The sequence below is a fragment of the Bufo gargarizans genome, chromosome 2 (genome assembly GCF_014858855.1).
Source record: "Bufo gargarizans isolate SCDJY-AF-19 chromosome 2, ASM1485885v1, whole genome shotgun sequence".
NCBI classification, from domain to species: Eukaryota; Metazoa; Chordata; class Amphibia; order Anura; family Bufonidae; genus Bufo; species Bufo gargarizans.
In genome coordinates, this window is record NC_058081.1 from 540766122 (window position 1) to 540794085 (window position 27964).

Below are 27964 nucleotides of genomic sequence, written 5' to 3' on the forward strand. Positions count from 1 at the left end.
TGTATCCATGGATCCGTAAAAAATCATGCGGATGTCTGAATGGAGCCTTACAGGGGGGGTGATCAATGACAGGGGGGGTGATCAGGGAGTCTATATGGGTGATCACCCCCCTGTCATTGATCACCCCCCCCCCCCCCCTTGATCACTCCCCCCCCTGGTAAGGCTCCATTCAGCCAAGTCTCATATTCCACTAACTTGTGTCAAAAAATAAAATCTCACATGGACGCACCATACCCCTCACGGAATCCAAATGCGTAAACATTTTTAGACATTTATATTCCAGACTTCTTCTCACGCTTTAGGGCCCCTAAAAAGCCAGGGCAGTATAAATACCCCACATGTGACCCCATTTCGGAAAGAAGACACCCCAAGGTATTCCGTGAGGGGCATATTGAGTCCATGAAAGATTGAAATTTTTGTCCTCAGTTAGCGGAAAGTGAGACTTTGTGAGAAAAAAAACAAAAAAAAATCAATATCCGCTAACTTATGCAAAAAAAAAAAAAATTCTAGGAACTCGCCAGGCCCCTCATTGAATACCTTGGGGTGTCTTCTTTCCAAAGTGGGGTCACATGTGGGGTATTTATACTGCCCTGGCTTTTTAGGGGCCCGAAAGTGTGAGAAGAAGTCTGGGATCCAAATGTCTAAAAATGCCCTCCTAAAAGGAATTTGGGCCCCTTTGCGCATCTAGGCTGCAAAAAAGTGTCACACATGTGGTATCGCCGTACTCAGGAGAAGTTGGGGAATGTGTTTTGGGGTGTCATTTTACATATACCCATGCTGGGTGAGATACATATCTTGGTCAAATGCCAACTTTGTATAAAAAAATGGGAAAAGTTGTCTTTTGCCAAGATATTTCTCTCACCCAGCATGGGTATATGTAAAATGACCCCCCAAAACACATTGCCCAACTTCTCCTGAGTACGGCGATACCAGATGTGTGACACTTTTTTGCAGCCAAGGTGGGCAAAGGGGCACCTTTCGGATTTCGCAGGCCATTTTTTACACATTTTGATTGCAAGGTACTTCTTACACATTTGGGCCCCTAAATTGCCAGGGCAGTATAACTACGCCACAAGTGACCCCATTTTGGAAAGAAGACACCCCAAGGTATTCCGTGAGGGGCATGGCGAGTTCCTAGAATTTTTTATTTTTTGTCACAATTTAGCGGAAAATGATGATTTTTCTTTTCTTTTCTTTTTTCCTTACAAAGTCTCATATTCCACTAACTTGCGACAAAAAATAAAAAATTCTAGGAACTCGCCATGCCCCTCACGGAATACCTTGGGGTGTCTTCTTTCCAAAATGGGGTCACTTGTGGCGTAGTTATACTGCCCTGGCAATTTAGGGGCCCAAATGTGTGAGAAGAACTTTGCAATCAAAATGTGTAAAAAATGGCCTGCAAAATCCGAAAGGTGCACTTTGGAATATGTGCCCCTTTGCCCACCTTGGCAGCAAAAAAGTGTGACACATCTGGTATCACCGTACTCAGGAGAAGTTGGGCAATGTGTTTTGGGGTGTCATTTTACATATACCCATGCTGGGTGAGAAAAATATCTTCGTCAAATGCCAACTTTGTATAAAAAAATGGGAAAAGTTGTCTTTTGCCAAGATATTTCTCTCACCCAGCATGGGTATATGTAAAATGACAGCCCAAAACACATTCCCCAACTTCTCCTGAGTACGGCGATACCAGATGTGTGACACTTTTTTGATGCCAAGGTGGGCAAAGGGGCACATATTCCAAAGTGCACCTTTCGGATTTCACCGGTCATTTTTTACAGATTTTGATTGCAAAGTACTTCTCACACATATGGGCCCCTAAATTGCCAGGGCAGTATAACTACGCCACAAGTGACCCCATTTTGGAAAGAAGACACCCCAAGGTATTCCGTGAGGGGCATGGCGAGTTCCTAGATTTTTTTATTTTTTGTCGCAAGTTAGTGGAATATGAGACTTTGTAAGGAAAAAAGAGAAAAAAAAAAAATCATCATTTTCCGCTAACTTGTGACAAAAAATAAAAAATTCTAGGAACTCGCAGTGCCCCTCACGGAATACCTTGGGGTGTCTTCTTTCCAAAATGGGGTCACTTGTGGCGTAGTTATACTGCCCTGGCAATTTAGGGGCCCAAATGTGTGAGAAGTACCTTGCAATCAAAATGTGTAAAAAATGCCCTGCAAAATCCGAAAGGTGCACTTTGGAATATGTGCCCCTTTGCCCACCTTGGCAGCAAAAAAGTGTGACACATCTGGTATCGCCGTACTCAGGAGAAGTTGGGCAATGTGTTTTGGGGTGTCATTTTACATATACCCATGCTGGGTGAGAAAAATATCTTGGTCAAATGCCAACTTTGTATAAAAAAATGGGAAAAGTTGTCTTTTGCCAAGATATTTCTCTCACCCAGCATGGGTATATGTAAAATGACACCCCAAAACACATTCCCCAACTTCTCCTGAGTACGGCGATACCACATGTGTGACACTTTTTTGCTGCCAAGGTGGGCAAAGGGGCGCATATTCCAAAGTGCACCTTTCGGATTTCACCGGTCATTTCTTACACATTTTGATTGCAAAGTTCTTCTCACACATTTGGGCCCCTAAATTGCCAGGGCAGTATAACTACCCCACAAGTGACCCCATTTTGGAAAGAAGACACCCCAAGGTATTCTGTGAGGGGCATGGTGAGTTCCTAGAATTTTTTATTTTTTGTCGCAAGTTAGTGGAATATGAGACTTTGTAAGAAAAAAATAAATAAAAAAATCATCATCATTTTCCGCTAACTTGTGACAAAAAATAAAAAGTTCTATGAACTCACTATGCCCATCAGCGAATACCTTAGGGTGTCTACTTTCCGAAATGGGGTCATTTGTGGGGTTTTTCTACTGTTTGGGCATTGTAGAACCTCCGGAAACATGACAGGTGCTCAGAAAATCAGAGCCGTTTCAAAAAGCGGAAATTCACATTTTTGTACCATAGTTTGTAAATGCTATAACTTTTACCCAAACCATTTTTTTTTTGCCCAAACATTTTTTTTTAATCAAAGACATGTAGAACTATAAATTTAGCGAAAAAATTATATATGGATGTCGGTTTTTTTGCAAAATTTCACAGCTGAAAGTGAATGTTACATTTTGATTAATAACAAAAAAAGTAAAAATGTCAGCAGCAATAAAATACCACCAAATGAAAGCTCCATTAGTGAGAAGAAAAGGAGGTAAAATTCATTTGGGTGGTAAGTTGCATGACCGAGCGATAAACGGTGAAAGGAGTGTAGTGCCGAAGTGTAAAAAGTGGCCTGGTCATGAAGGGGGTTTCACCTAGCGGGGCTGAAGTGGTTAAAGGGGTATTCCGGTAAAGTAAATACATTTTTGAAAAACTGCATTAAGGCTGCAAGCATTGACTCAACTAAAACCCATACCTATACATATAACCCGAGCTTCAATTTGCCTTGCAATCCATCTGTCTAGCTCCTATGCGAGCCTGCAACAGACTGAGAGTATCATAGCGTCTGAACTTCCCTCACAAAACTACAATCCCCACAATCCCTAGCTTTCCTGCTGTGAGTGTTGCTGTTTACTGATTGGCTGCCTGATATACAGTCCGGTCACGCCCCCTACTCAGTAATCACCAGCACACTGACACTCCCTTTGTTTCACAACACATTTAGGGAGAGAATTGAGAGCAACACACTGAGCATGCTCGACCTAACAAAGGAAATAAGTGAAGTTTACATTATATTAGGTAATTATTAATGGATTAGTCTAAAACATAAGTTATATTTATGGTAACCGGAATACCCCTTTAACCCCTGTCAATATGCTATCACTTAAATAGAGTCCAGATCCCTGTTACAGGGGTAAAAAGGTGAAGACAAGGGGGGCGTACTCAGGGTGGATTTTATTTAAATCCAAATGATTTAAATCACAATTTAAATCACTAGTCAGTAAGGCTTGATTTAAATCATAGTTTTCTACATAAAGACTAATTCTTGCTGGTATAACTTATAATATGCAAGTAGATGAAGATTTTTAGAATAATAACTTTTCATATTAGTTTGATTCTGCATTCATAGGTTTGTAGAAGTTAGGATTAAAGGGACACTGACAGGCCCAATATGCATGCACAGGTCTTCTAATGTGCATTAAAAACATATAAGTATCCCCCCTGTCCACATTATGAATACAGTAAACTCATGTTTTATAACCTGAAGTAATTGCTGTTCTTTCTGCCCAAGGGGCGGCGTTTCAGCTTTACTTCTGCCCAGCCAGCCTCAGCCCAACCGCCGTTCTGAAGCGCCGCCCAGCTAATCGATATTCACTTCGCTGGGCGGCTTCTGGAGTCCCCGACCTTCCGAGATCCTGCGCATGCCCAATAGAAAGCTATGGGCATCGGACTCGCTTTCAGCATGTTTGGTACCCAGACCCGAACCTCTTTACAGAAGTTTGGGTTTGGGATAGGTGTTGTATACATTTTATTATTTTCCCTTATAACGAGGTTATAAGGGAAAATAATAGCATTCCTAATACAGACTGATGGATCATGTAAACGGACCATGTGATGAGCACAGTGACATCATCAAAGGTCCTTTAGCCAGGTCCTGAAGAAAGTAGAAAGAAGAGGAGATCCGCTACGCAACCAAGAGAATGGGGTGAGTTAAATTTGTTTATTTTTTTTAACCCCTCCAGCGCTATTTTACTATGCATTCTGTATTCAGAATGCTATTATTTTCCCTTATAACCATGTTATAAGGGAAAATAATAATGATCGGGTCTCCATCCTGAAAACCGTGCATGAAAATTGCACCACATCCGCACTTGCTTGTGATTTTCACGCAGCTCCATTCACCTCTATGGGGCCTGCATTGCGTGAAAAAACACACAATATAGAACATGCTGCGATTTTCACGCAACGCACAAGTGATGCGTGAAAATCACCACTCATGTGCACAGCCCCATTGGAGTAAATGGGTCCGGATTCAGTGCGGGTGCAATGCGTTCAACTCACGCATTGCACCCGTGTGGAATTCTCGCCCGAATAGTGATCTGCCATTGGCACTCGATGGCATATAGGCCATTCCTGATAATCTATTTTTGGGCCTTAAGAGGTCATAAACACTTATTTAAAGGGGTTGTCCAGGTTTAGAGCTGAACCTGGACAGCCCTCCATTTTCACCCAGGCAGCCCCCCTGACATGAGCATCGGAGCAGTTCATGCTTCGATGCTCTCCTTTGCTTCATGCTTCGATGCTAAATTGCGCAGGGCAAAGGCATTTTTCTGAGTTCCGGTGACGTACCAGGGCTCTCTATGGGGCTGACAGGAACCCCGGTGACGTCACCGGCACTGATGGGCGGGATTTGGCTCTGCCCTAGCCAGTAGAACGGCTAGGGCAGAGCTAAAGCCCGCCCCTCAGAGCCGGTGACGTCACCGAACACACTGCTGGGCGGAAGTTACCGCCCGGCAGTGTGTTATTGAAAACACAAGAGCCCGTGCTAGGTTCAGGGGGGCTGCCGGGGTGAAAATATGGGTATGTCCGGGTTCAGCTCTGGACAACCCCTTTAAGCCACATTTTTATTAGTAAGATAGAACTGAGCTACAATGGGTGTTTATAACGTCAGAGAGCAGAGATAAGGAGCCTGTCTGCTCCCCAGCTGACGGAAAAGAGAGAAAATCCACAGGCTGCTACCACAGCACCTCAGCTCTGTACAGAGAAAAGGATTCCATATTTGTAATAAAGACCAATTGAAAAAATGATTTTTTATCTCATATTGAGTACAATGCAATAGAAAATTGCCCCCAAAGGTGTACAGAGCCTTTTAGGTGAAAAGTTATTTTTCCTGTGCGGTGAAAGTCATAATGAAAAAAATAAAAATAAAGCAAATGATTAAAAAGTCATATGTGCCCCATGATGGTATCAATATAAACCACAGCTGCAAAAACTAGACCTAGAACAGCTCTGTAGACAAAATATGAAAAGTTATGGCTGTCACAATATGAGGATGCAAATTTTATTTATTTAAAAGTTTTTTTATTTATTTTTTAAGCAGTAAAACAAAATAAAAGCTATAGAAATTTAACCACAGAAAGATTTTTCTTTACTATTTTTCAATACAATATTGGGGAAATGGTGGTAGTAAAAAAATAAATAAAAATTGCCCCAGCTATGTGAAAATGTATGACATTATGGGTCTCGGAAAGTAAAATATGAAAATGCTAAACTTGGCCTGTCCTTAAAGGGTTAAGGGCTAAACGAGTAAATACAGCCCTAGAGTCACATCATAATGCAAAAAGAAGAAAAACTATCGTTTCAATCAACGCAGGTGTGAACGGGGCCTCACTTTTAGCTGCGTCTTTCGAAGTGCAACAAAGAAACGCAAGAAGAACCCCGTGAACGTGGTGATAGCGGCGGCTAGTTCCCCGCAGCCTGTCACGGGCTCGGCCGCGCAGGACGTCAGAGCCGGTACCGCAGGCAGGCAGTTCCTGGTTCCTGTGACGGAAATCCTCCCTCCTCCCACACACAGGCCTAGTCCACATCACCGCCTCGTCCGGACCAGTCACCCCGGCAATCAGTGCCCCGGCTCAGCATGAACATCTTCAGGTTCCTGGGGGACATCTCCCACCTGGCCGCCATCTTCATCCTGCTGCTGAAGATCTGGAAGTCCCGCTCCTGTGCCGGTAAGAGGCAGAGCAGCAGTGTGCGCTACGTGAACGGGCAGGGGCCGGATCACCGGGCTACCGGACGGTCAGCGTGTGCCCCACCGGGGCCTGTGCGGGCGGTCATAGCTGATTCCTCTTCTGGAAGGAAAGAGCGGCTCTGATGACGTGGCGGCTCCATTTACCACAGATTAATGTAGGAAGGCAACTGATCTGCCTATTCCAGATTCCCTGCTGCTCCTGATCCCCATGCTTTCCAGGTCTCCCCACTTCCTGGTCCCTGTCAATATGTGCCTGACTACTAGCCCACTGCAGCCAGGGACTGGCCTCGCCGGTAACCCACTGCAGCCAGGGACTGGCCTCGCCGGTAACCCACTGCGGCCAGGGACTGGCCTCGCCGGTAACCCACTGCGGCCAGGGACTGGCCTCGCCGGTAACCCACTGCGGCCAGGGACTGGCCTCGCCGGTAACCCACTGCGGCCAGGGACTGGCCTCGCCGGTAACCCACTGCGGCCAGGGACTGGCCTCGCCGGTAACCCACTGCGGCCAGGGACTGGCCTCGCCGGTAACCCACTGCGGCCAGGGACTGGCCTCGCCGGTAACCCACGGCGGCCACTCGGCCAGGGACTGGCCTCGCCGGTAACCCACGGCGGCCAGGGACTGGCCTCGCTGCTAATTAATGGTATATACTTTATGTACAATCTGCCATAAATACAGTATTTCCGTTATGAATTTTTTTTCGGCCCTTGTCATTGGTTCAGTCTGGCAATTTAGCCCCCAACCAGTTGTGCACCCCTGGTTTAAAGGGTAACTGGCGCTCCCAGCATGGCTGGGGACAGCACAGTGCCTGGGCGGGATTGTGTGCCAGTGCAGTAGGTGGCGGGATGTGAGGAAATAGTGATGTGGCTGTGAACTGCCGGTTAGGCTTAGCGGTACATTACAGGCAGACCCTTATTGTGTTTGGCGGGGGAGCGGTCAGCACAGCCTGCCACGGGTGCTTGGGTATGAAGGTGCTGGCAGCACTTTTTTTCAGCACCGGGGCACCATGAAATCTTTCAGGCTGAGCCTTCATGGTGATTGGAGTGACAGCACTGTGACACTACTACTTCCTGGGAGTAGTATTGTATCCTTTAGCTCCTGCTATGTCACTGTGAGCTAAGGAGAGTATGAGGGGGCAGTAGTACTGCTGTTACTCGCTGACTGCTCTCCTCAGTAAGCCCTTAGAGGAGAGGTGCACTCATTTCCAGACCTCTAAATGGTCAGACCTGCGTTGGTGATCATATTAACATGATTCCCAGTGCTAGGTTCCGGTTTGTTCGCTCCCAGCCTTCTACTGCTTGTCTTGGGTCCATCCATGTATGACAACACTGCAGCCAATCACTGCGTCATGTCAAGTGTGGAGTGAACAAACCGGGATTGAGGGACCCAACAGTCTGAGAGGTCTGGAAATGAGTGCAAACCCATTTAAGAATAGGCTCCCTCTCATGGCACTTCTGAACTTACCATCTTCTAACAGAGGCTGCAGCCGCCCTTCTGGTACACATCCCATGCTGCATCTTCCAAATCTTCAGTTTGCTGCCTGGTGCCACACATGTATTGTGGGCATCTGGATGATCTGGAGGGGTCCAGACCCGTGGTACATCAGCCTGGGCGTACAGTGAAGGCACATGTCATTGTCCTCTTCAGCTGTGCAGTCCATGCTGACTGTAGGAGTAAAGTAATATATATATATATATATATATATATATATATATATATATATATATATATATATATATATATATATATATTAATCAGTTGCAAGAAAAAGTATGTGAACCCTTTGGAATTATCTGGATTTCTGCACAAATCGGTCATAAAATGTGATCTGATCTTCATCTAAGTCACAACAATAGACAATCACAGTCTGCTTAAACTAATAACACACAAAGAATTAAATGTTACCATGTTTTGGAGGTGTTGATTACAGCTGCCCTGCCCTATAAAAAACACACACCAGTTCTGGGTTTGCTTTTCACAAGAAGCATTGCCTGATGTGAATGATGCCGCCCACAAAAGAGCTCTCAGAAGACCTACAATTAAGAATTGCTGACTTGCATAAAGCTAGAAAGGGTTATAAAAGTATCTCCAAAAGCCTTGCTGTTCATCAGTCCACGGTAAGACAAATTGTCTATAAATGGAGAAAGTTCAGCACTGCTGCTACTCTCCCTAGGAGTGCCCGTCCTATAAAGATGACTGCAAGAGCACAGCGCAGACTGCTCAATGATGTGAAGAAGAATCCTAGAGTGTCAGCTAAAGACTTACAAAAGTCTCTGGCATAGGCTAACATCCCTGTTAGCGAATCTACGATAAGTAAAACACTAAACAAGAATGGATTTCATGGGAGGATACCACAGAGGAAGCCACTGCTGTCCAAAAAAACATTGCTGCACGTTTACAGTTTGCACAAGAGCACCTGGATATTCCACAGCAGTACTTGCAAAATATTCTGTGGACAGATGAAACCAAAGTTGAGTTGTTTGGAAGAAACACACAACATTATGTGTGGAGAAAAGAGGCACAACACACCAACATCAAAACCTCATCCCAACTGTGAAGTATGGTGGTGGGGGCATCATGGTTTGGGGCTGCTTTGCTGCGTCAGGGCCTGGACGGATTGCTATCATCAAAGGAAAAATGAATTCCCAAGTTTATCAAGACATTTTGCAGGAGAAGTTAAGGCCATCTGTCCACCAGCTGAAGCTCAACAGAGGATGAGTGTTGCAACAGGACAACGACCCAAAGCATAGAAGTAAATCAACAGCAGAATGGCTTAAACAGAAGAAAATATGCCTTCTGGAGTGGCCCAGTCAGAGTCCTGACCTCAACCCGATTGAGATGCTGTCGCATGACCTCAAGAAAGCGATTCACACCAGACATCCCAAGAATATTGCTGAACTGAAACAGTTCTGTAAAGAGGAATGGTCAAGAATTACTCCTGACCGTTATGCACGTCTGATCTGCAACTACAGGAAACGTTTGGTTGAAGTTATTGCTGCCAAAGGAGGTTCAACCAGTTATTAAATCCAAGGGTTCACATACTTTTTCCACCTGCACTGTGAATGTTTACATGGTGTGTTCAATAAAAACATGGTAACATTTAATTCTTTGTGTGTTATTAGTTTAAGCAGACTGTGATTGTCTATTGTTGTGACTTAGATGAAGATCAGATCACATTTTATGACCAATTTGTGCAGAAATCCAGATAATTCCAAAGGGTTCACATACTTTTTCTTGCAACTGTAAATGTACCGTGTTAGTCAGTAAATAAGATATTGAAAATACTAGGGATGAGCAAGGCAAGCTTCAGATCCTAAATCCAAAGTCGCTTTGCTCCAAACTTCGTTTTAGGGCTCATTCAGATGGCCGCAAGTGTTTTGCAGTCCGCAAATTTTACGGATCTGCAAAACATGGATACTAGCCATGTGTGTTCTGCATTTTGTGGACTGCACAAGGCAGGCGCTATATAGAAATGCCTATTCTTGTCTGCGATTGCGAACAACAATAGGACATTTCCTATATTATTTGCGGGGCCGTGGAACATAATTATGGATGCGGACAGCTTTTCTGGCCCCATTGAAACAATCGGGGCCGCACCCGTTCCGCAAAATTACGGAATGGATGCAGACCCGTATATATGGCCATCTAAATGAGCCCTTAAAGCGAACCTTTCACCTGCATTTCACTTAATAAACTATCAAAAGTACCTTATAGATGATCCTAATTGTGTTATCATACAGTCTTGTCCCGCTTTTCTGCCATGTATATGCATGAAAAAATCGTCTTATAAAGTACTCTTCTCCAGCTCCACAAGTCACGATAGAAGTTAATTCAGTTACAGGATCGCGCTTGAGTCCGCGCGATAGACGGGATCACGCTGCTACTGAGGCCGACGGCGCATGCGCCGCCTGTACAAGCGCGGTCCCGGCGACTGAGCCGGGTGTGAATTAGACTGCATAGAGGCGGGGTTAGGGCAGGGGAGTTACAGCCCGGAGTGAGGGAAGGGCTACCCCCTATTGTGACTTGTGGAGCTGGAGAAGAGTACTTTATAAGGCGATTTTTTTCATGCATATACATGGCAGAAAAGCCGGACAAGACTGTATGATAACACAATGAGGATGATCTATAAGGTACTTTTGATAGTTTTTTAAGTGAAATGCAGGTGAAAGGTTCGCTTTAATGCTGTATGGAGATTCATGTATGGGCTACAGCGAGGTAAATTTCTTATTACCAAAGTCTCAAGATTAGATTTTTCTACTTGAAAATGAATTTTAACCCCTTAGTGACCACCCATACGTGTTTTTACGGCAGTCACTAAGGGGCCTTAGGCTGGGCCTTCTTTACGGCGGCCCAGTCTAATCGCTGCACGGATCCCCCGGGGAGCGGGGACCCGGCTCTCACACCCTGCTGAGACCCTGCTCTAAGGCTGGGTTCACACTTGAGCGTTGCGCAAACGCGCGTTTTACGCGCGTTTTTGACACACATTTTTATGCGCGTTTTTGTAATAGTAAACGCGCGTTTGACGCGCGTTTGTGTGATTCACTACAGTGTCCTATGGCCACAAACGCCCCAAAAGTCGCTCATGTACTTTTTGGAGCGTCGGGCGTTTTACAGCGCGATCGTACGCGCTGTAAAACGCCCAAGTGTGAACCATTCCCATAGGGAATCATTGGTTTCTCCTTGTTGAGCTTTTTACAGCGCGTAGGAACGCGCTGTAAAACGCTCAGGTGTGAACCCAGCCTAACAGCCCGGACCGGGAGGAGTGCCGACCCGGGCTGTTTAACACTTTACATGCAGCGGGCAATGGCGCCTGCCACGTGTAAATTTCTGACAGAGGGAGCTGACTCATTCTGTCTCCCATCGGCACCCCGCAAATGCGATCGCGGGGTGCCGATGTATGTGAAGGCTGCCTGGGGTCTGATGTAGGCCCCAGACCAGCCTTCAGTAATTTCCAGCCGGCTGCGCCTTTCTGGTCAATGTTAGAATAGCATTGCCATTAAAATGCAATACACTGTCTGTTATAGTCCCCTTATGGGACTATTAAGTGGTAAAAAAACAACTCCTTTATTCAATAAAAAAAATCCCATAAAAAAATTTGTCTTTCTTTCCATTGAAAATACGCTTTTTAATGAAAAAAATAGCAAAAAAAAGTTTCCCTTATATGTTTGGTATTGCCGCGTCCGAAACAACCCGGACTACATAAATATCATGTAAATTATCCCCTACGGTGAACACCATAAAAAAATTAATAAAAGACAGAATTGCTAATTTATTCTTAGTTGCCACCGAAAAAACGTAGTAACAAGTAATCAAAAAGCGCCATTTACTCCAAAATGACACCAATGAAAAAAACAAGTTGTCCTGCAAAAATCAAGCCCTCACACAACTCCATAGAAAGAAAAATAAAAAAGTTATGGATCTTAGGAAGCGGCAATGCAAAAAAAAAATATGTATTGCAAAAAAAGTAGCAAAATGTAAAAAAAAACCTGTATTTGGTATCACTGTAATCGTACTGACCCAGAGAATAAAGATGTTATTTATAACGAAAAATGAACGCTGTAAAATTTATAACGTAAAAAGTCAAGGGGGCAGCGGCTTCCTTGCTTCAAGTCAAGGTAAGCACGCCCCCTAACCGTCCCCTCTCTTGTTTGATTGACAGCCAGAAGTCTCGTGCATGCGCAGTGCGCTCCTTGGTAAGGCGCGATCCCGTCTCCAGCTACCGCTGTTAGCCGGCTTTCAGCCACGCATGCATGAGACTTCTGCAATCCCGGCCGCACTTCAGGCTGTCAATCAAACAAAAGGGGACAGTTAGGGGGCGTGCTTACCAAACATATGATTATGAACAGACTGGGGGATACTATAAGGTAATGCTGGCAGTTTTATATGCGTTTTTGAGGTGACAAGTTCCCTTTAAATTGCATTACTGAAATAAATGAACTTTGCGTGATATTCTAATTATTCGAGTTTCACCTGTATGTGTTTTCACCAGCAGGATAGTGAGTGCAGCTCTGGAGTGTAATATACAGGCTGTAACTCAGGATACAGGATAAGTAATGTATGTGGTTTCACCAGCAGGCTAGTGAGTGCAGCTCTGGAGTGTAATATACAGGCTGTAACTCAGGATACAGGATAAGTAATGTATGTGGTTTCACCAGCAGGTTAGTGAGTGCAGCTGTGGAGTGTAATATACAGGCTGTAACTCAGGATACAGGATAAGTAATGTATGTGGTTTCACCAGCAGGCTAGTGAGTGCAGCTCTGGAGTGTAATATACAGGCTGTAACTCAGGATACAGGATAAGTAATGTATGTGGTTTCACCAGCAGGCTAGTGAGTGCAGCTCTGGAGTGTAATATACAGGATTTAACTCTGGATACAGGATAAGGCCTCTTTCACACGACCGTTTTTTTTTTCCGTTTTGCGGGCCGTTTTTTGCGGTCCGTATACGGAACCATTCATTTCAATGGTTCCGCAAAAAAAACGGAATGTACTCCGTGTGCATTCCGTTTCCGTATTTCCGTTTTTCCGTTCCGTTTAAAGATAGAACATGTCCTATATTTGGCCGCAAATCACGTTCCGTGGCTCCATTAAAGTCTATGGGTCCGCAAAAAAACGGAATGCATACGGAAATGCATCCGTATGTCTTCCGTATCCGTTCCGTTTTTTGCGGAACCATCTATTGAAAATGTTATGCCCAGCCCAATTTTTAATATGAAATTACTGTATACTGTATTTGCCATACGGAAAAACGGAACGGAACAACGGAACGGAAACGGAACCACAACGGAAGCAAAAAACGGAACAACGGATCCGTGAAAAACGGACCGCAAAACACTGAAATGGACATACTGTCGTGTGAAAGAGGCCTAAGGCTGCTTTCACACTAGCGTTCGCTGGTCCGCTCGTGAGCTCCGTTTGAAGGAGCTCACGAGCGGACCCGAACGCAGCCGTCCAGCCCTGATGCAGTCTGAATGGAGGCGGATCCGCTCAGACTGCATCAGTCTGGCGGCGTTCAGCCTCCGCTCCGCTCGCCTCCGCACGGACAGGCGGACAGCTGAACGCTGCTTGCAGCGTTCGGGTGTCCGCCTGGCCGTTCGGAGGCGTGCGGATCCGTCCAGACTTTCAATGTAAGTCAATGGGGACGGATCCGTTTGAAGATGCCACAATGTGGCTCAATCTTCAAGCGGATCCGTCCCCCATTGACTTTACATTGAAAGTCTGGACGGATCCGTACGAGGCTATTTTCACACTTAGCTGTTCTATGCTAAAAATAATGCAGACGGATCCGTTCTGAACGGAGCCTCCGTCTGCATTATTATGAGCGGATCCGTTCAGAACGGATCCGCCCGAACGCTAGTGTGAAAGTAGCCTAAGTAATGTATGTAAACAGTGACTCCATCAGCAGGATAGTGAGTGCAGCTCTGGAGTGTAATATACAGGATGTAACTCAGGATAAGTACTATATACAGTATAATGGGGCAGAGTGGGAACGTAGTTGTTGTTACACAAATACTGACCATGTGTTTTTTGTGGCCCAGACATGGAGAAAAAATACTTTTGTGTGCCTGAGCTCTTAAAGTGGCTCTGGAAAAAAACTAAAAGAGGACCTAAGCTGTAGGTGGTACTAAATTGACAGAAGGCTGGGAAACACAAGTAGGCAAGGACAACAGGAGTAGATGGGACCAGCAATACTGTAGTGCCGCCCCTGTGCAGTATTCAACCATATCACAGTCCTGAGGACAGCAATACAGCTGAATTCAGAGGGGCACCTGCGGCTGCCGGCCAAGTGCACATGTATTTGATGCGTCTAGCATTAATACTACTAGGTGGAATCTGGTTGCTATGAGCAACTAAGCCAGTTTTCCTTTCCACTAGTTTTGATAAATCTCCCCCAGTGTTTCCAAAAGCAGGATAGTGAATGCAGCTGTAATAGGTGGTACCTTTGTTTCATCATCCAGCATCAGCCACTATGATAGATTTCTTCTGTCCAGTCTAATTTTGCACTTCAAAACCATTAGTAAATCTACCCCAGTGAGTCCATCAGAAGAATAGTGAGTTAGAAAGGTACATGATGTGAACTGTAGTGAAGGTAATCGTCTTACCAGTGTCTGTATTTGTGAGCTATCCCCTCCCTTCTGATCCTCAGCAGTGTCATGTGACTAACACTGACTTTCCAAATAAGGCATCATGCACACGGTCGTTGTTTTGGTCCACAACGGTGGCTCGGATGCGGACCCATTCACTTAAATGGGTCCGCATCCGTTGCTCTGTTCCGTGGCCTCGCAAAAAAAATATAACATGTCTTATTATTGTCCACGCTTTGCAGACAAGAATAGGCAGTTATATGTAAAGGCTGTCCGTGCCGTTCCGCAAATTGCGGAACGTGCACGGACGCCATCCATGTTTCGTGGATCCACGATTTGCAGACCGCAAAACACACCCTGGTCGTGTGCATGCGGCCTAACACAGCATCTTATATGTGGACAGGAAGTCAGTTTCTCTCTGTATTTCTATGGGAGCCTCAAAGTCAGTCTCATAGGAATGAATAGAGAAGAAACTGAATTCCTGTCCTGTGTCAGTTGGGGATCAGAGAGTTGGTCACATGACACAGCTGAGGATCAGATGGGAGGTTATAACTCACAAATACAGTCATTGATAAGAAAAATACCTTCACTACAGTTTACATCATCTACTTTTCTAATAGGTCAGAAAATGATTTTTTGGGAGTGCTACTTTAACTCTTTGAAAGTGGGAATATGCTTTCACATTGTGGAATTATATACCATTCTGGGTGATGACACCATTGGGTTAGGGGACGGAAACAACGGTCATGATTAAAAAGAAAAGTAAGCCTTTACCATAGTACTGTAGCTCATGCTTATATTTCCAGTTAATGTAGATATTTTATTGGTTTAGAGTAACCCTGTATATTGCACTGGTCCTGTGGAATCTCGTACCATTCGCAGCAGCAGAGAATCCAGCCAGTTCAGTGGCTATTACACCACGTGTCATCTCTAAGATACAGAAAACACACGGCTGCATTCCTATAGTCCATTATATGCTGGGGCTAGTGGAACCGACTCGCAGAAGCTCAGGAGGCTACAAAAGCACAGTACTTTGGGTAAAGCTAGTGCCTTTAGGCTCAGAATTTACAGTAAAGACATTTCCAAAAACTTTTGATGTCATAGTGCCATATCAAAGGTTATGATTATTGGGGGTCAGAGTGCTGAGACCCCCGCCAGTAGCCAAGATGAGAAGTTAGAATAGCTCAGTTGAGTGCTATCTCTCCTCACTGCTGATGACTGCCTCATAGACTTTGTTGAGGCCATCTTTAACAGTGAGGAGAGACTGTGCTACTTCTGGCAGGGCCTAATAGGCTTCCATAGATGGCAGGCCTGGAAGCCATTGCTAGATCTTTGGCTCTAATGACAACCTATTGCGCCCCACAATCATGTTGCAAAAGGAGACCACCGGGGGTGCCAGTCACTGTGACAAGTACCTTACATGCCGTCATCTGTATTGACCATGGCATCTAGGGTTTAAACAGTGGAGAATGGAGTTATCGCCCATCCCAGCCATGGAGCTAGATCCTGACTAGATTAGCTTTGGATGCTACATCCGAAGTCGCTTCTTCCAAAACTTCAGATTAATACTGTACGGAGATCCGTCTCTGTACAGTATTAGGGCTCATGCACATGGCCCCCATACAGCAGGTCCGCAATACACGGGCACCGGCCATGTGCATTCTGCATCATGGACCCATTCACTTGAATGGGTCCGCAATCACAGAGATGCGAAATGGAGGCACGGATCGGAAGCCCAACGGAGTGCTTCCGTGGTGTTTCTGGCCGTGCATCCGCACTACTTTTTTGCTGTGCGGACCGTCGGATGCGGATCGCAGACCCTATTCAAGCGAATGGGTCCGCGATCAGCATGTGGCTGCCCCACGGTCTATGCCCGTGCATTGCGGACTGCAATTTGCGGTCCGCAGCACGGAGCCCTTACGTTCGTGCATGAGCCCTTAGAATGTATGGGCTCCGATGAGCCGAAGTCGGTTATTCGCAAAGTTGAATAACTGCGGTAGTTGATTTTTTTAATTGGAAAACCACTTTAAAACTTGGAACCAAACTCCGCTTTGGTTCTGAGGTACCAGTCGAAACCAAAGCCAAGTTCAGTTCCAAGTTATAAAGTGGTTTTCCACTTTAAAAATCAACTACTGAAGTTATTCAAGGAAGTCACGTGCGACTTTGTGAATAACTTCAGCTCGTCGGAGCCCATACATTCTAATACTGTACGGAGACAGATCTCCGTGCAGTATTATTCTGAAGTTTTGAACTAAGCGACTTCGGATGTAGCATCCATAGCTCGCTTCGCTCATCACTAATCCTGACTGTCGGTTACACTGTCAGTTCCCACTGAGATTGCACAGGCACAGCTTCTATGCCTGTGCGATCAGGATGACTTTACTGCATTCTGCATCAAGTATACCCAGAGATGATATACGTATGTAAATCGTTTTGCGTTAAGGGGTTAAAAGATATAACGGGGCCAGCAACCTTTGGCACTCCAGTTGTTGTGAAACCACAGCATGCTCCATTCATTTGTATGAGAGTTCTTGCTGGGAGTTGTAGTGCCAGAGGTTGCCTACCCCTGTAACATAACATGTACTCAAGGGGTCTTCCCGCTAGAATATACCTCTGGGACCTGCTTCTATCTCCAGAACGTGGCCCCATGAAGTTAAGAGAATGCAGCTGCGCTTGTGTAACCGCACTGTGTTCACTGCTATGGAAGTTCAGAAAATATCTGGGCTGGCTATTTCTGGCACTCCCATAGCAGTGACTGGAGAAGTGGCTGCGCTTGCGCTCTATTCACCTCTCTGATATTTTGGCTATTTTTGGGAAATCAATGGACAGCAAGCCACGCGTATGCAGTGTTCTCTCCTCCACTTCGGTGGGATCTGGCACTGATGGCATATCCTATCAACAAGATATCAGTATCCCAGATGGGAATACCCCTTTGCCGTCTTCCAACCCACTGACTCTATGGTATGGGTACTAGTAAATGAGTATACAGGATATACAATCAGTTTATTGCCCAGTTCTTCTGTTTGGTAGATCTCAGTAAGTGATGGTTTTAGCTTCCTTTTTGGATTTCCTAGACTATATTGATCACCCGGTAAGCCTTCTGCCATACCTGGCCGCACTTCAGCGTGAATGAGTATGACATGCACAGAATAAAGATATATACTCCAGGAGCCATTAACTCTGCAAGTCGTACTGAGGAGGCTCTGGGGATATTAACACTAAAGCTGCTTTGATAAAGCGGAGCGGCCCATCCCCAGCCGCATACTAAGAAGGTATTCGCAAGGAGTCCTAATTGAAATTTATATTGACGAACAGGTTGTTGAATTATATTTCAGATATTAAACAAATGTTGTGGAACATGAAAGTGTCAGGAACATTTTTCTCTTTGGGGAAAGGCGCCCCCCCACACACACAAAGCGTACAAACCTGCCATCCTGATATAATACACCGCATAGGGGGAACAGAACAATGTGCGAAATCGGCAAAGCAGGGAGGATGATTTTCTATGTAGAACACACAGATTATAGGAAGAAGCGATGAGACTGGACGCAGTATAATTCACGTTGATTTCTCTATTTTAGGCATCTCTGGGAAGAGCCAGATCCTGTTTGCGGTTGTATTCACCAGTCGATACTTAGACCTGTTCACTAACTTTATCTCCCTCTACAATACCTCTATGAAGGTAATGCTTCTCCATTGTGTCATGTGCGTTATTGCTTTTATTGGGCATCATTACATGTAGTTTTTGTATGTTTTTGCAAAAATCGCTTTAAAAAAAATAGAATACAATTTTCAGTGTGAACCAGGGACGTTTTCAATGTATGAAACCTGCTGTAAGCTGTCTCTAGTGCAGGCACAGACTTTTATCATTTAAAGGGTTTGTCCAGGAGAACCTGCAGGAAACCAACCATCCCGTTACTACCCTGTGTTCACTTGTCCGGCACCGATGATGTGGCGTACATCCAGAGGAGCGCTGCAGCCAGTAACTGACCTCAGCAATATTGCTAGTAGTTGTGGTACCCCCTTAAGCAATTGGAATTAATCATGTAGAGAAAGTTAAAGGGGTATTCCCACCACATACAATAGGGGCATATCACTAGGATATGCCCCATTGTCTGATAGGTGTTGGTCCCACCTACGCCGAGAACGGAGCGGGAAGAGTAGTGACTGGGAAACCCAGGGTCCGGCCACCGCCAAGCGCTCTCCCCATACTAGTGAATGGGAGCGCACCGCTTGGCCACTGTTCCCATTCATTTCTATGGGGCCGACGAAAATAGCCAAGCCCTCTAGAGAAATGAATGGAGGACGGCTGCACACGCATAACTTTCCATAACAGAGCTGGGACCCACACCTATCAGACAATGGGGGCATATCCTAGCACTATGCCCCCATTGTCTAAGATGGGAATACCCCTTTTAATACAAGGCACTTACTAATGTATTGTAATTGTCCATATTGCCTCTTTTGCTGGCTGGATAAATTTTTCCATCTCATTATACATTGCTTGTATCTAGGGGTGACGGCCACTGCTGCAGCGCAGATACTAGGTGGCTGAGACATGAGCTGCTGGACATGTGTGCCTATGCACACTCCCACAGTCCTGGCCATGAGAGATGCTGGTGCCATTTCCTATAGTGTGCAAGCATGGCTACCGTGGCTGGATTACAAGATGGTCATAACTAGGGTTGCACCGGGTATGGAATTATCGATACCCAATCAATATTTTTCTACCGGTATTGATTCAATACTGGAATTCGCCTACTGCGCAGCCTAGTATCACAGAGCATGGCACGCGCTGCTCTCAGCAGCACAGGGGAGAAGGAAGCAGTCTCCCTGAGGGGTTAACTGCTGCTAATCGCAGTTCCCCGTCATAGAGGTCGAGTGCTGGCTATGTGATTCTGCCGCCAGCACCTGCCTTCTGTATTAAATGTTAATTATCTTCATTGGTGGGGCAGTGCGGCCCCCCCGGGTCCCCTCACTCCCTCCTTATTGGTGGTGCAGTCTCCCGCCCAGACTTGCCGACCCGCCCCTTCTCTGGTTTCACTGCAGTCCTCTGCTGCCGCTAGTGACTTCTGCCCACTGGATTTCGTGCTACAGACCGGTGCATGCACAGTCCAACTACCTGTTCCTCTGCCCACAGCAGTGAGCAGGTGCGGGACATGTGAAGCGGCGCAGGAGTGAGATCTGGGAGGAAGAGGAGGAGGTAATAGGAATCAGGGGCGGGTCAGAAGAGTCAAAGAGGTGTGGCTTTCTGGGCACATCACTGAAGGGCCTGGGCACTTGCTGCAGTAACTCCGCCCCTGGGCACTTGCTGACTCTCATTAGCATAAGTTTAAAAAGTTTTTTTTTTTTTTTTAAGATCTCGGCGAGGGACAGAACAAATAAAGGTACCATTGTAATGAGGGCAAAGGAGTCTATAACATGATCTGAGCGGTCTAAAAGGCTCAGATTAGGTGACAGACTCCCTTTAAGTATAAATCGCCCCCTTTCCCAATTTTACATATAAAATATGTTTACTTATTTATTGTTTATATATTACATATCGCCACATCTGAAAAGTCCAAACTATTAAAATATTTTAAAAATCTCCTATGCGGTGAACGCCGTAACAGAAAAAAAACTGCGCGATTCGCCATTTTTTTTTGGTCATCTTGTCTCCCCAAAAAATAGGATAGGACTGTTCGATTATGGGTCGGACGTTCCATAAAATGCAGAATGTATGCAGCATTTTTGGTGTTTCATTTTTTTTCTCATGTTATCGAGTATCGCAATACTTTTTTATGGTATCGAAATCGACTAAAAATGTTGGTATCGTGACAACCCTAGTCATAACCCCTGGATACGAGCAGTGTAATGCAATGGGAAAAATGAATCCAACCAGCAAAAGGAAGCAATATGGATAATAGTACATTAGTAAGTGCCTTGTATTAACCTTATCTACATGATTAATAATGAAATTAATAATTTGCTGAAGTAAGACAGCTCCTTTAAGCCCCAGGAGATATGGGGCTCTGTGGTAGAGGAAGGACTTTGACTGTTGTAGAGATAAGAAGAAAAAATAGTGTGTTGTAAAGAAATATTACGAAATGAGTGAACTGTGGCCCTGGAGCCTGTTTAGATTATTATCTATTAGTTGTACATTATTTCTATTATCTATATTATTATCATATTAATGTATTCTACACTGTAAGGTTTTTATTTTTGGAATTTTGTGTAATTTTCTTTATGTAAGTTTTAACCTACACCAGTCCACAGGATGGGTCATCAGTGTCTGGTCTGTGAGGCCCCGCCGCTGGCACTCAGTCTATTGGACTGCTGAAGACAGCTGAGTATAGCGCTTGGCTATCCCCGCCAGTCTCTTAGGGTTTGAATTGAGTGGCAGTGTCCATGCTTGACTGCTGCGGGTCCTCCTTTCTTGTGATTTGATGGGGAATCCTGTCGGTTGGACCTTACTGATCAGACACTTATCACTGGGACAGTCCCATTAGGGACAGTCTGTCACCATTCCCATAAGGGGTCTCTTACAAGCCCTAAAAGCCAGGGTGGATTTGATTTGAATCACTAGTCAGTAAGGCTTGATTTAAATCATAGTTTTCTACATAAAGACTAATTCTTGCTGGTATAACTTATAATATGCAAATAGATGAAGATTTTTAGAATAATAACTTTTCATATTAGTTTGATTAGGTTGATTCTGTATTCATAGGTTTCTAGAAGTTAGGATTAAGGTCTTTTTCTCAACTCTGTTCATGTTATAACATTTTTGCTGTGAAGAAGAGGCCTGTGATCTCTGCTGAGTCCAATTCAATTTTGAGAACTGCAAAAGTAAACCAAGCATCTGTGATAATATCTTGTAGGCAGAGAAACTGCCCAATAATCTTACATAAAGCTCTGGAAGAGCGTGAAATTGTGAATGGATTAATGGAATTTATTTACCAAAAAAAAATTAACATATACAGCCTTATTCTACATAATAAAAAAAACTAATCTTTATTTCATGATGGGAATTACCTTTGGATGGTAATATATTTTCCTCAAAGCATTTAATATAAAAAAAATCTAATTTAAATAAAGAAAATCTGATTTTTATATATTTTTTAAATCATACATTTTTATCCACCATGCTAAAAACCCAATAGAATAGAAATTACTACGTTACCATACACTGCCTCACTAGACTGTATTATTAGGTATCTGGTGTGGAATCCAGTTGCATGTGTCATTTTCTAAAGTTTTGGTAATGGATTGTATTGGTTAAAGGTTTATTCCGGTTGTAAAAATCTAATAGTTGTTGCCTATTCACAACTGGAATACCCCTTTAATTATGAAGCTGGAAATGTTTGGTGGAGGAAGGTGCTTGCTCTCTACCTCATCTTTGGTGTCCTAATGAAACATCTCTGTTCCAGCTTGTATATGTTGCTAGTTCGTATGCCACAGTATGGATGATCTACAATAAATTTAAAGCGACTTATGATGGGAACCATGATACCTTCCGTGTGGAGTTCCTTATTGTTCCTACGGCTATTTTGGCTTTCCTTGTTAATCATGATTTCACTCCACTAGAGGTAAGTAGCAATACTGTATTCATACGTCTTTATTGTCTTGCCCTCTATCATTATATACAGCACCGTCATCACCTTCTGCTCATTTTTTATTTCTACAGTAAGAGTTCTTGATGTTAAATAAATAGTTAAAAAACGTGAACCCGCGCTGACTAATTGAGTATCAAACAATACTGTATTATTATAAGGCACACTAAAATACACTTGCCTTTCAAGCTGTAGGGTGAGTCTTTTTTGTGTTTGATCTCCTCCAAAGAGATATATAGGAACTGATCCAAAAGTTTCGGCTTCTTCTAACCTCAACATACGGCTCCGGCCAGTAGCACTGCACGTGCAGGGAGAAGCTACGCTGTAACCAAGAAGACGGGTATTCAGCGTGACATCACACGCTTTACGGGTGCCTCCTGAGTCCACACTTCCTCCAATGCGCTTCGGAATACTCAGATTCCTTCATCAGGGATACAAGCAGTATCCCTGCACGTGTGACGTCACACTGAATACCCCTCTTCTTGGTTACAGCGTAGCTTCTCCCTGCACATGCGTGCTACCGGCCAGAGCCGCACGTTGAGGTTAGAAGAAGCCGAAACCTTTGGATCAGTTCCTATATATCTCTTTAGCGTATCCACAGGATTTACCTGAGATGTCATATAATTGTTTGTTGTAATTGATAATTGGAGAGGGTGCGGCAGTTGCAGAGAGAGCAGAGCCTCTAGGTGTAATGGCAACGCCCTTGTTGCTCCTAGAGCCTCATTTGCATATGTTAAAACTTTTCTCAGCAATGTGGACACATATGAACATGGAACCAACACAGATGTCTTCAGCTGCCAAGCGCACATGTAACAGGTCAGCCAGTGTCATAGCTACAAATCTGCTGACAGATGCCCTCTAAGAACTTGGATCCTTTGTGTGCATCGCTCTCCATTCACTGCTCCCGACAAAGCTTCTGAGCAAGTGAGATCACTGTCACATATATGATAGGTCATCAGTATGAGAGAGACGGATGTACGACTCCTGGCACCCTTGCCAGTCGCCTGTTTTCACAAGCTCCGCCACTGATACCAGGCACCAGAACTACACAGCTCTTTCCACTGTGTAGTGGCTGTGCCCGCTTGCTGCAGCGCTGCGCCCGTTCATGTGAAATGGAAGCAGAGCTACAGTAACCAGCCACCGCACAGTGAGCTGTGCAGATCTGGTGCCTATTCCGCATCTTTTGAAAAAAGCTGATGAATAAGTACCTCCTGGAGATCTACTCCGGTTGGGCATGCGTGTGGCCTCTTCATTCATTTCAGTGGAAATTCTCGAGATAGCTGAGTGCTCAGAACTCTTGAATGAATGGAGCTGCCATGCGCATGTGCCATTGGCCGTTCTGTTCAGAGTTTCTGCAGGGAGTACAGGGACCACGTTCTCGTGATGGGTGGGGGTCCCAGTAGTAGGACCCCCATTGATCTAATAGTTATTGTCTATCCTGTGGTTAGGGGATAACTGAATCTAACTGGAATACTCTTTCAACCCCTTCCCATGTAAATTGATGTCGGCAGTCGGGCATTTAAAAATGGTGCCTGTCCGCTCGCGAGCAGAGCGGCTGCCGAGTGCCTGCTGTTTTAAACCCCGGACTAATGTATGCTATCGACGATAACGTTGATTGCATACATATAACCCCCTCAGATGCCGTGCTCAAATGTGACCACGGCATCTGAAACGTTAAAGACCGGGAGCGCACGTTACTGGGCGTGTACCAGCTTCCCCTAGCGAGGATCGGGGGAGCCAGATATAGTATGTACTTAGAAGTGGCACAGGACGGCCGCACATTAGTTCCTATAGGGAGCCTGTCTCTGGCAGGGCTCCATAGGAATTTAGTGTAAGTCTCATGAGTGCTAATGCAACCTAGTTATCGCTTCTTATAGTTCACTAGAGGAACTATTAAAAAGTGTAAAAATACCATTTTCAAAATATTAAAAAAATATTACAATTTTTAGCACCCCTTTACCAAAAATTAAAGTACATAGATAATTTTAAAAACCAACATTTATGGGCATCGCCGCGCAAAAGACCATACTGTTAAAATAAAAACAGAATATGGCAATGCAAAGAAAAAAAATTATATTTTTTTTATTTTTTAGCATTAAAATGCAAGAAAAACTATACATATGAGTATGTGGTATTGTTGTAATCATACTGTCCCAGAGAATAAAAGAAACAGATCAGTTTTTCTGAATAGGAAACGGTGTACAATAAAAACCCATAAAAGTGCATCTTGTTCCGCAAAAAACAAGCCTCATGTGGCTATGTGAACGAAAAAATACAAAAGTTTTGGCTTTGGGAGGGCTGGGAGTAAAAAAACACAAATGGTAAATCATCCAGTCGGGTTAAGTCAGAAAACAATACAACTTACATCTGTAAATGTCATGTAGGTATACTAAATATCTATCATCTACCATTTATTTCACAGATTTTGTGGACATTTTCCATCTACCTGGAGTCTGTTGCAATTCTGCCCCAACTGTTTATGGTCAGCAAGACTGGGGAAGCGGAGACCATCACCAGTCATTATCTCTTTGCTTTGGGGATTTATCGTACCCTCTATCTCTTTAATTGGATTTGGCGTTACCAGTTTGAGGGATTCTTTGATCTCATTGCCATCGTTGCAGGACTTGTACAGACGATCTTGTATTGTGACTTCTTTTATCTATACATTACCAAAGGTGAGACTGAAACGTGGAGTTTGTGGCATTGAAACTAACAGTGCAGAAATAAGATACAACCAATGCAAGTGCACCTGGAGTATGTTGTAAATTGCACCAGATTTTGGCGCAATTTGGCACATTTTTGGTGCATCTTGTTCAAGAAATATCTACTGTGCCCACCTTGCCAAGGGGTGTGGCCTATTAGAAAAAGAATGTTACTTAGCGGGAAGGGGGCATGGCCTGAGATGCAACATTTTGCACCAAAATTGCACACTATTTACACATAAAATTCTGTCCCACCAATAGTTGGTATAAAGTTACTCAAAAGTGTCTAGCCATGCACCAAATTTATCACCCAGCCTGAATCAATGTGGTTCACGTGTAGCCTAGACAGACTGCCTTAATGCTACCTCTAGGGTTAGTAAATCTGCCCCAGTATTCAATATTGTATTTGGCATATTGTGAGAATTTCTGTTAAAGGAAGGCTAAATTTAGAAATTAATCCTAAAAGTAGAAAAAAAACTGCATTCTCTTAAAAGTCTCGTTGAAATCTGGCAGAGAACACAGATCTGAAATAATTTCCAGGTTCAGTAAGCCATATGGGAGGGCCTGATGTCCTACCACAGGCGGTGGGGAGGGTTTCTGCTGCAGCCAGTTGACTAACACCCAGACACATATATACAAGGAGAAAGGGGAAATAGATGGTCTGTAGGGACACATACAGTATTCGTGATTTCTGGGATTTGTTGTGTATTTTCTGCATTTAGTATCCCTTTCTAAATTACATGAATCCATTAAAAGAGAGTTAAACTTTTCTGGTGTTGCGTTTCCGTCCTAGGGGCTCAATACCAGGAAAAAAAATGATCAGTTTTATCCTAATGCATTCTGAATGGTGAGCAATCCGTTCAGTATGCATCAGGATGTCCTCAGTTCAGTCACTGTATGTTCTTTAGCCGGAGAAAATACCGCAGCATGCTGCAGTATTTTCTCTGTCCAAAATTCCGGAACACTTACCGTTCCAGTATGCGCATACCTTTTAAAAATGCAATACCGGATCGGTTTTTCCAGATGAGACCGGAGAGACGGATCTGGTGTTTCAATGCATTTGTTAGACGGATACGCATCTGATCCGTCTACAAATGGCATTTGTTTGCACATGGATTTCCGGATCCGGCAGGCAGTTCTGGCGACGGAACTGCCTGCCGAATCTTCACAACGCAAGTGTGAGTACTCTTAACTTAACTAAACTAAAACTTTACATAAACTTTTAATATGTTGTCCCTAATATCTGTCTAATATACTTTATTAATTTTCTATTTTTACTACACTTTTTCCTACCTGAAGCTGCATTCCCTGTGTACTTAAAACGCCGTTCTCTGTACACCGCTGAGCAGTGTATGTAGTACATTTTATGAATGGGCAGCAGCAGCGCTGTGAGTACGGGCAGGAGCGCATATTGCTGCTCCTGCCCATAATACCCGGAGGATCATTAACCCTGTACCCATGTACTATGCCAGGATTAGCTGAGTGGAGGGTGCTCCTGCTTCTCTCTGCTAAGTTGAGAGAACTGACATGCAGTATGCGCTCCTGCCGGTACTCGCAGCGCTGCTGTGGCCCCATTAATAAAATGTGTACTCAGTACACCGCTGAGCAGTGCACAGTGCAGCTTTAAGTAGGAAAGTGTAGTATAAATAGAAAATGAATAAAGTATATTAGAGATAGTTTTATTAGAGCATTATGGAGCACATATTGAAAGTTTATGTAAAGGTTTAGTTACTCTTTAAACTTAAATAAAGAAATGTGATGCGCAATTACTGGCTGCAACAACCTCCAGTGGTTGGCTGCAGCATTGCATGTGCAGAGACTGGTCTGAGCTATGGAGTCTCACCCGATTAGCTTTGGCAGCAACTAATTTAACTTGTCAGGGCTGTAAAAATAGAGCATTTGCCCCCGATCCCAATGTATTTGTATAGAACGTTCACATTTTTAACACTTGATAGCAGGGGACTTTTATTGCTTTTTTGCTGTTTAATTGTGGACATTTGCCTGTTTGACTAGTAGAATTTAAGCTCCGCTGTTTTCTTCTCCTTATTTTAGTCCTAAAGGGAAAGAAGCTCAGTTTACCAGCATAAGAAGACGAAGCATAGACTGTCCTCTTCTGCAGTGTATCCGTTTCTCTGTGAGGAGCCGAATGACTAAGGGAAAGATGAATATTACTTCAAGTATAAACTCCAGGGCGGAATGACACAAAAGTGAACAGGAGCTGCTTTTCATTTCCACTACTCCTCAAGAAATACTAAAGGAGGGATTCCTGAAGAAAATTACCATTAAGCTGACTGATACTTTCTTAAAGAGACTGGACTTCAGTTCGTCAGCTATTTGTAGTTTGGGCCTTGAGAATCTAACGAGACACTTTCAAATTAGAATTCCCTTTCTGTCTTTTTTCTGATTCTTTTATTTCCTATCCCGTCTTTTGCTGGAGATGTAACGATTTCTAAAAATTCCCCCCCTTTTTTTTTTTTTTTTATGTGGATTAAAGCTTTGTTATAGCCAGTGTAGCTGGGGCCTCTCTTTCTTTGATAACCGAATCAAATAAAAACCTCTTGCCTATCCCCTTTTGCAAACTACAGGTGTTTAAAAAATGGGTAAATAGAAAGTTCAGCTGTATGTTACTCGCTACACAGATATCATGTATTTTTGGCAACAACGGCACCAAGAAATTGAATTTTTGAAATATTTGACTGCAGTCTTTCTATGCAATCTTCAATGTTTTATACTCATTAAATGATGTTAACTATTGCTGCCCTCCTTTTAATTGCGCTGTATCTGCCTATTTACACTTACACTCATGATTTCTTTACAGTACTGGGGAGTTTTGCTTTTTACTTTGTGGTAGAAAAACTTTGGAACATGATCACATTTTTATGCAAAAGAAACTGGTAAAATAAGGT

General features: G+C 44.0%; 1 protein-coding gene across 1 annotated transcript; it reads left to right on the plus strand.

Moving 5' to 3' along the window:
• The first annotated feature begins 6208 nt into the window (after window positions 1-6208).
• On the plus strand, window positions 6209-27812 carry KDELR1 (KDEL endoplasmic reticulum protein retention receptor 1). The gene is made up of 5 exons (XM_044281541.1): window positions 6209-6667; window positions 18349-18449; window positions 22174-22332; window positions 24779-25031; window positions 27111-27812. Exons 1-5 carry the CDS (start codon window positions 6577-6579, stop codon window positions 27143-27145), a joined length of 639 nt encoding a protein of 212 aa, XP_044137476.1. The 5' UTR covers window positions 6209-6576; the 3' UTR covers window positions 27146-27812.
• Window positions 27813-27964: the final 152 nt, after the last annotated feature.

Excerpts from the sequence above, each read along its gene's own strand:
- KDELR1 (XM_044281541.1), top strand. The coding sequence starts at position 6,577 with ATGAACATCTTCAGGTTCCTGGGGGACATCTCCCACCTGGCCGCCATC. Across the intron at positions 22,333-24,778 it reads ATGATTTCACTCCACTAGAG|ATTTTGTGGACATTTTCCAT; the intron begins GTAAGTAGCAAT and ends TTTATTTCACAG. Across the intron at positions 25,032-27,110 it reads TTATCTATACATTACCAAAG|TCCTAAAGGGAAAGAAGCTC; the intron begins GTGAGACTGAAA and ends TCCTTATTTTAG.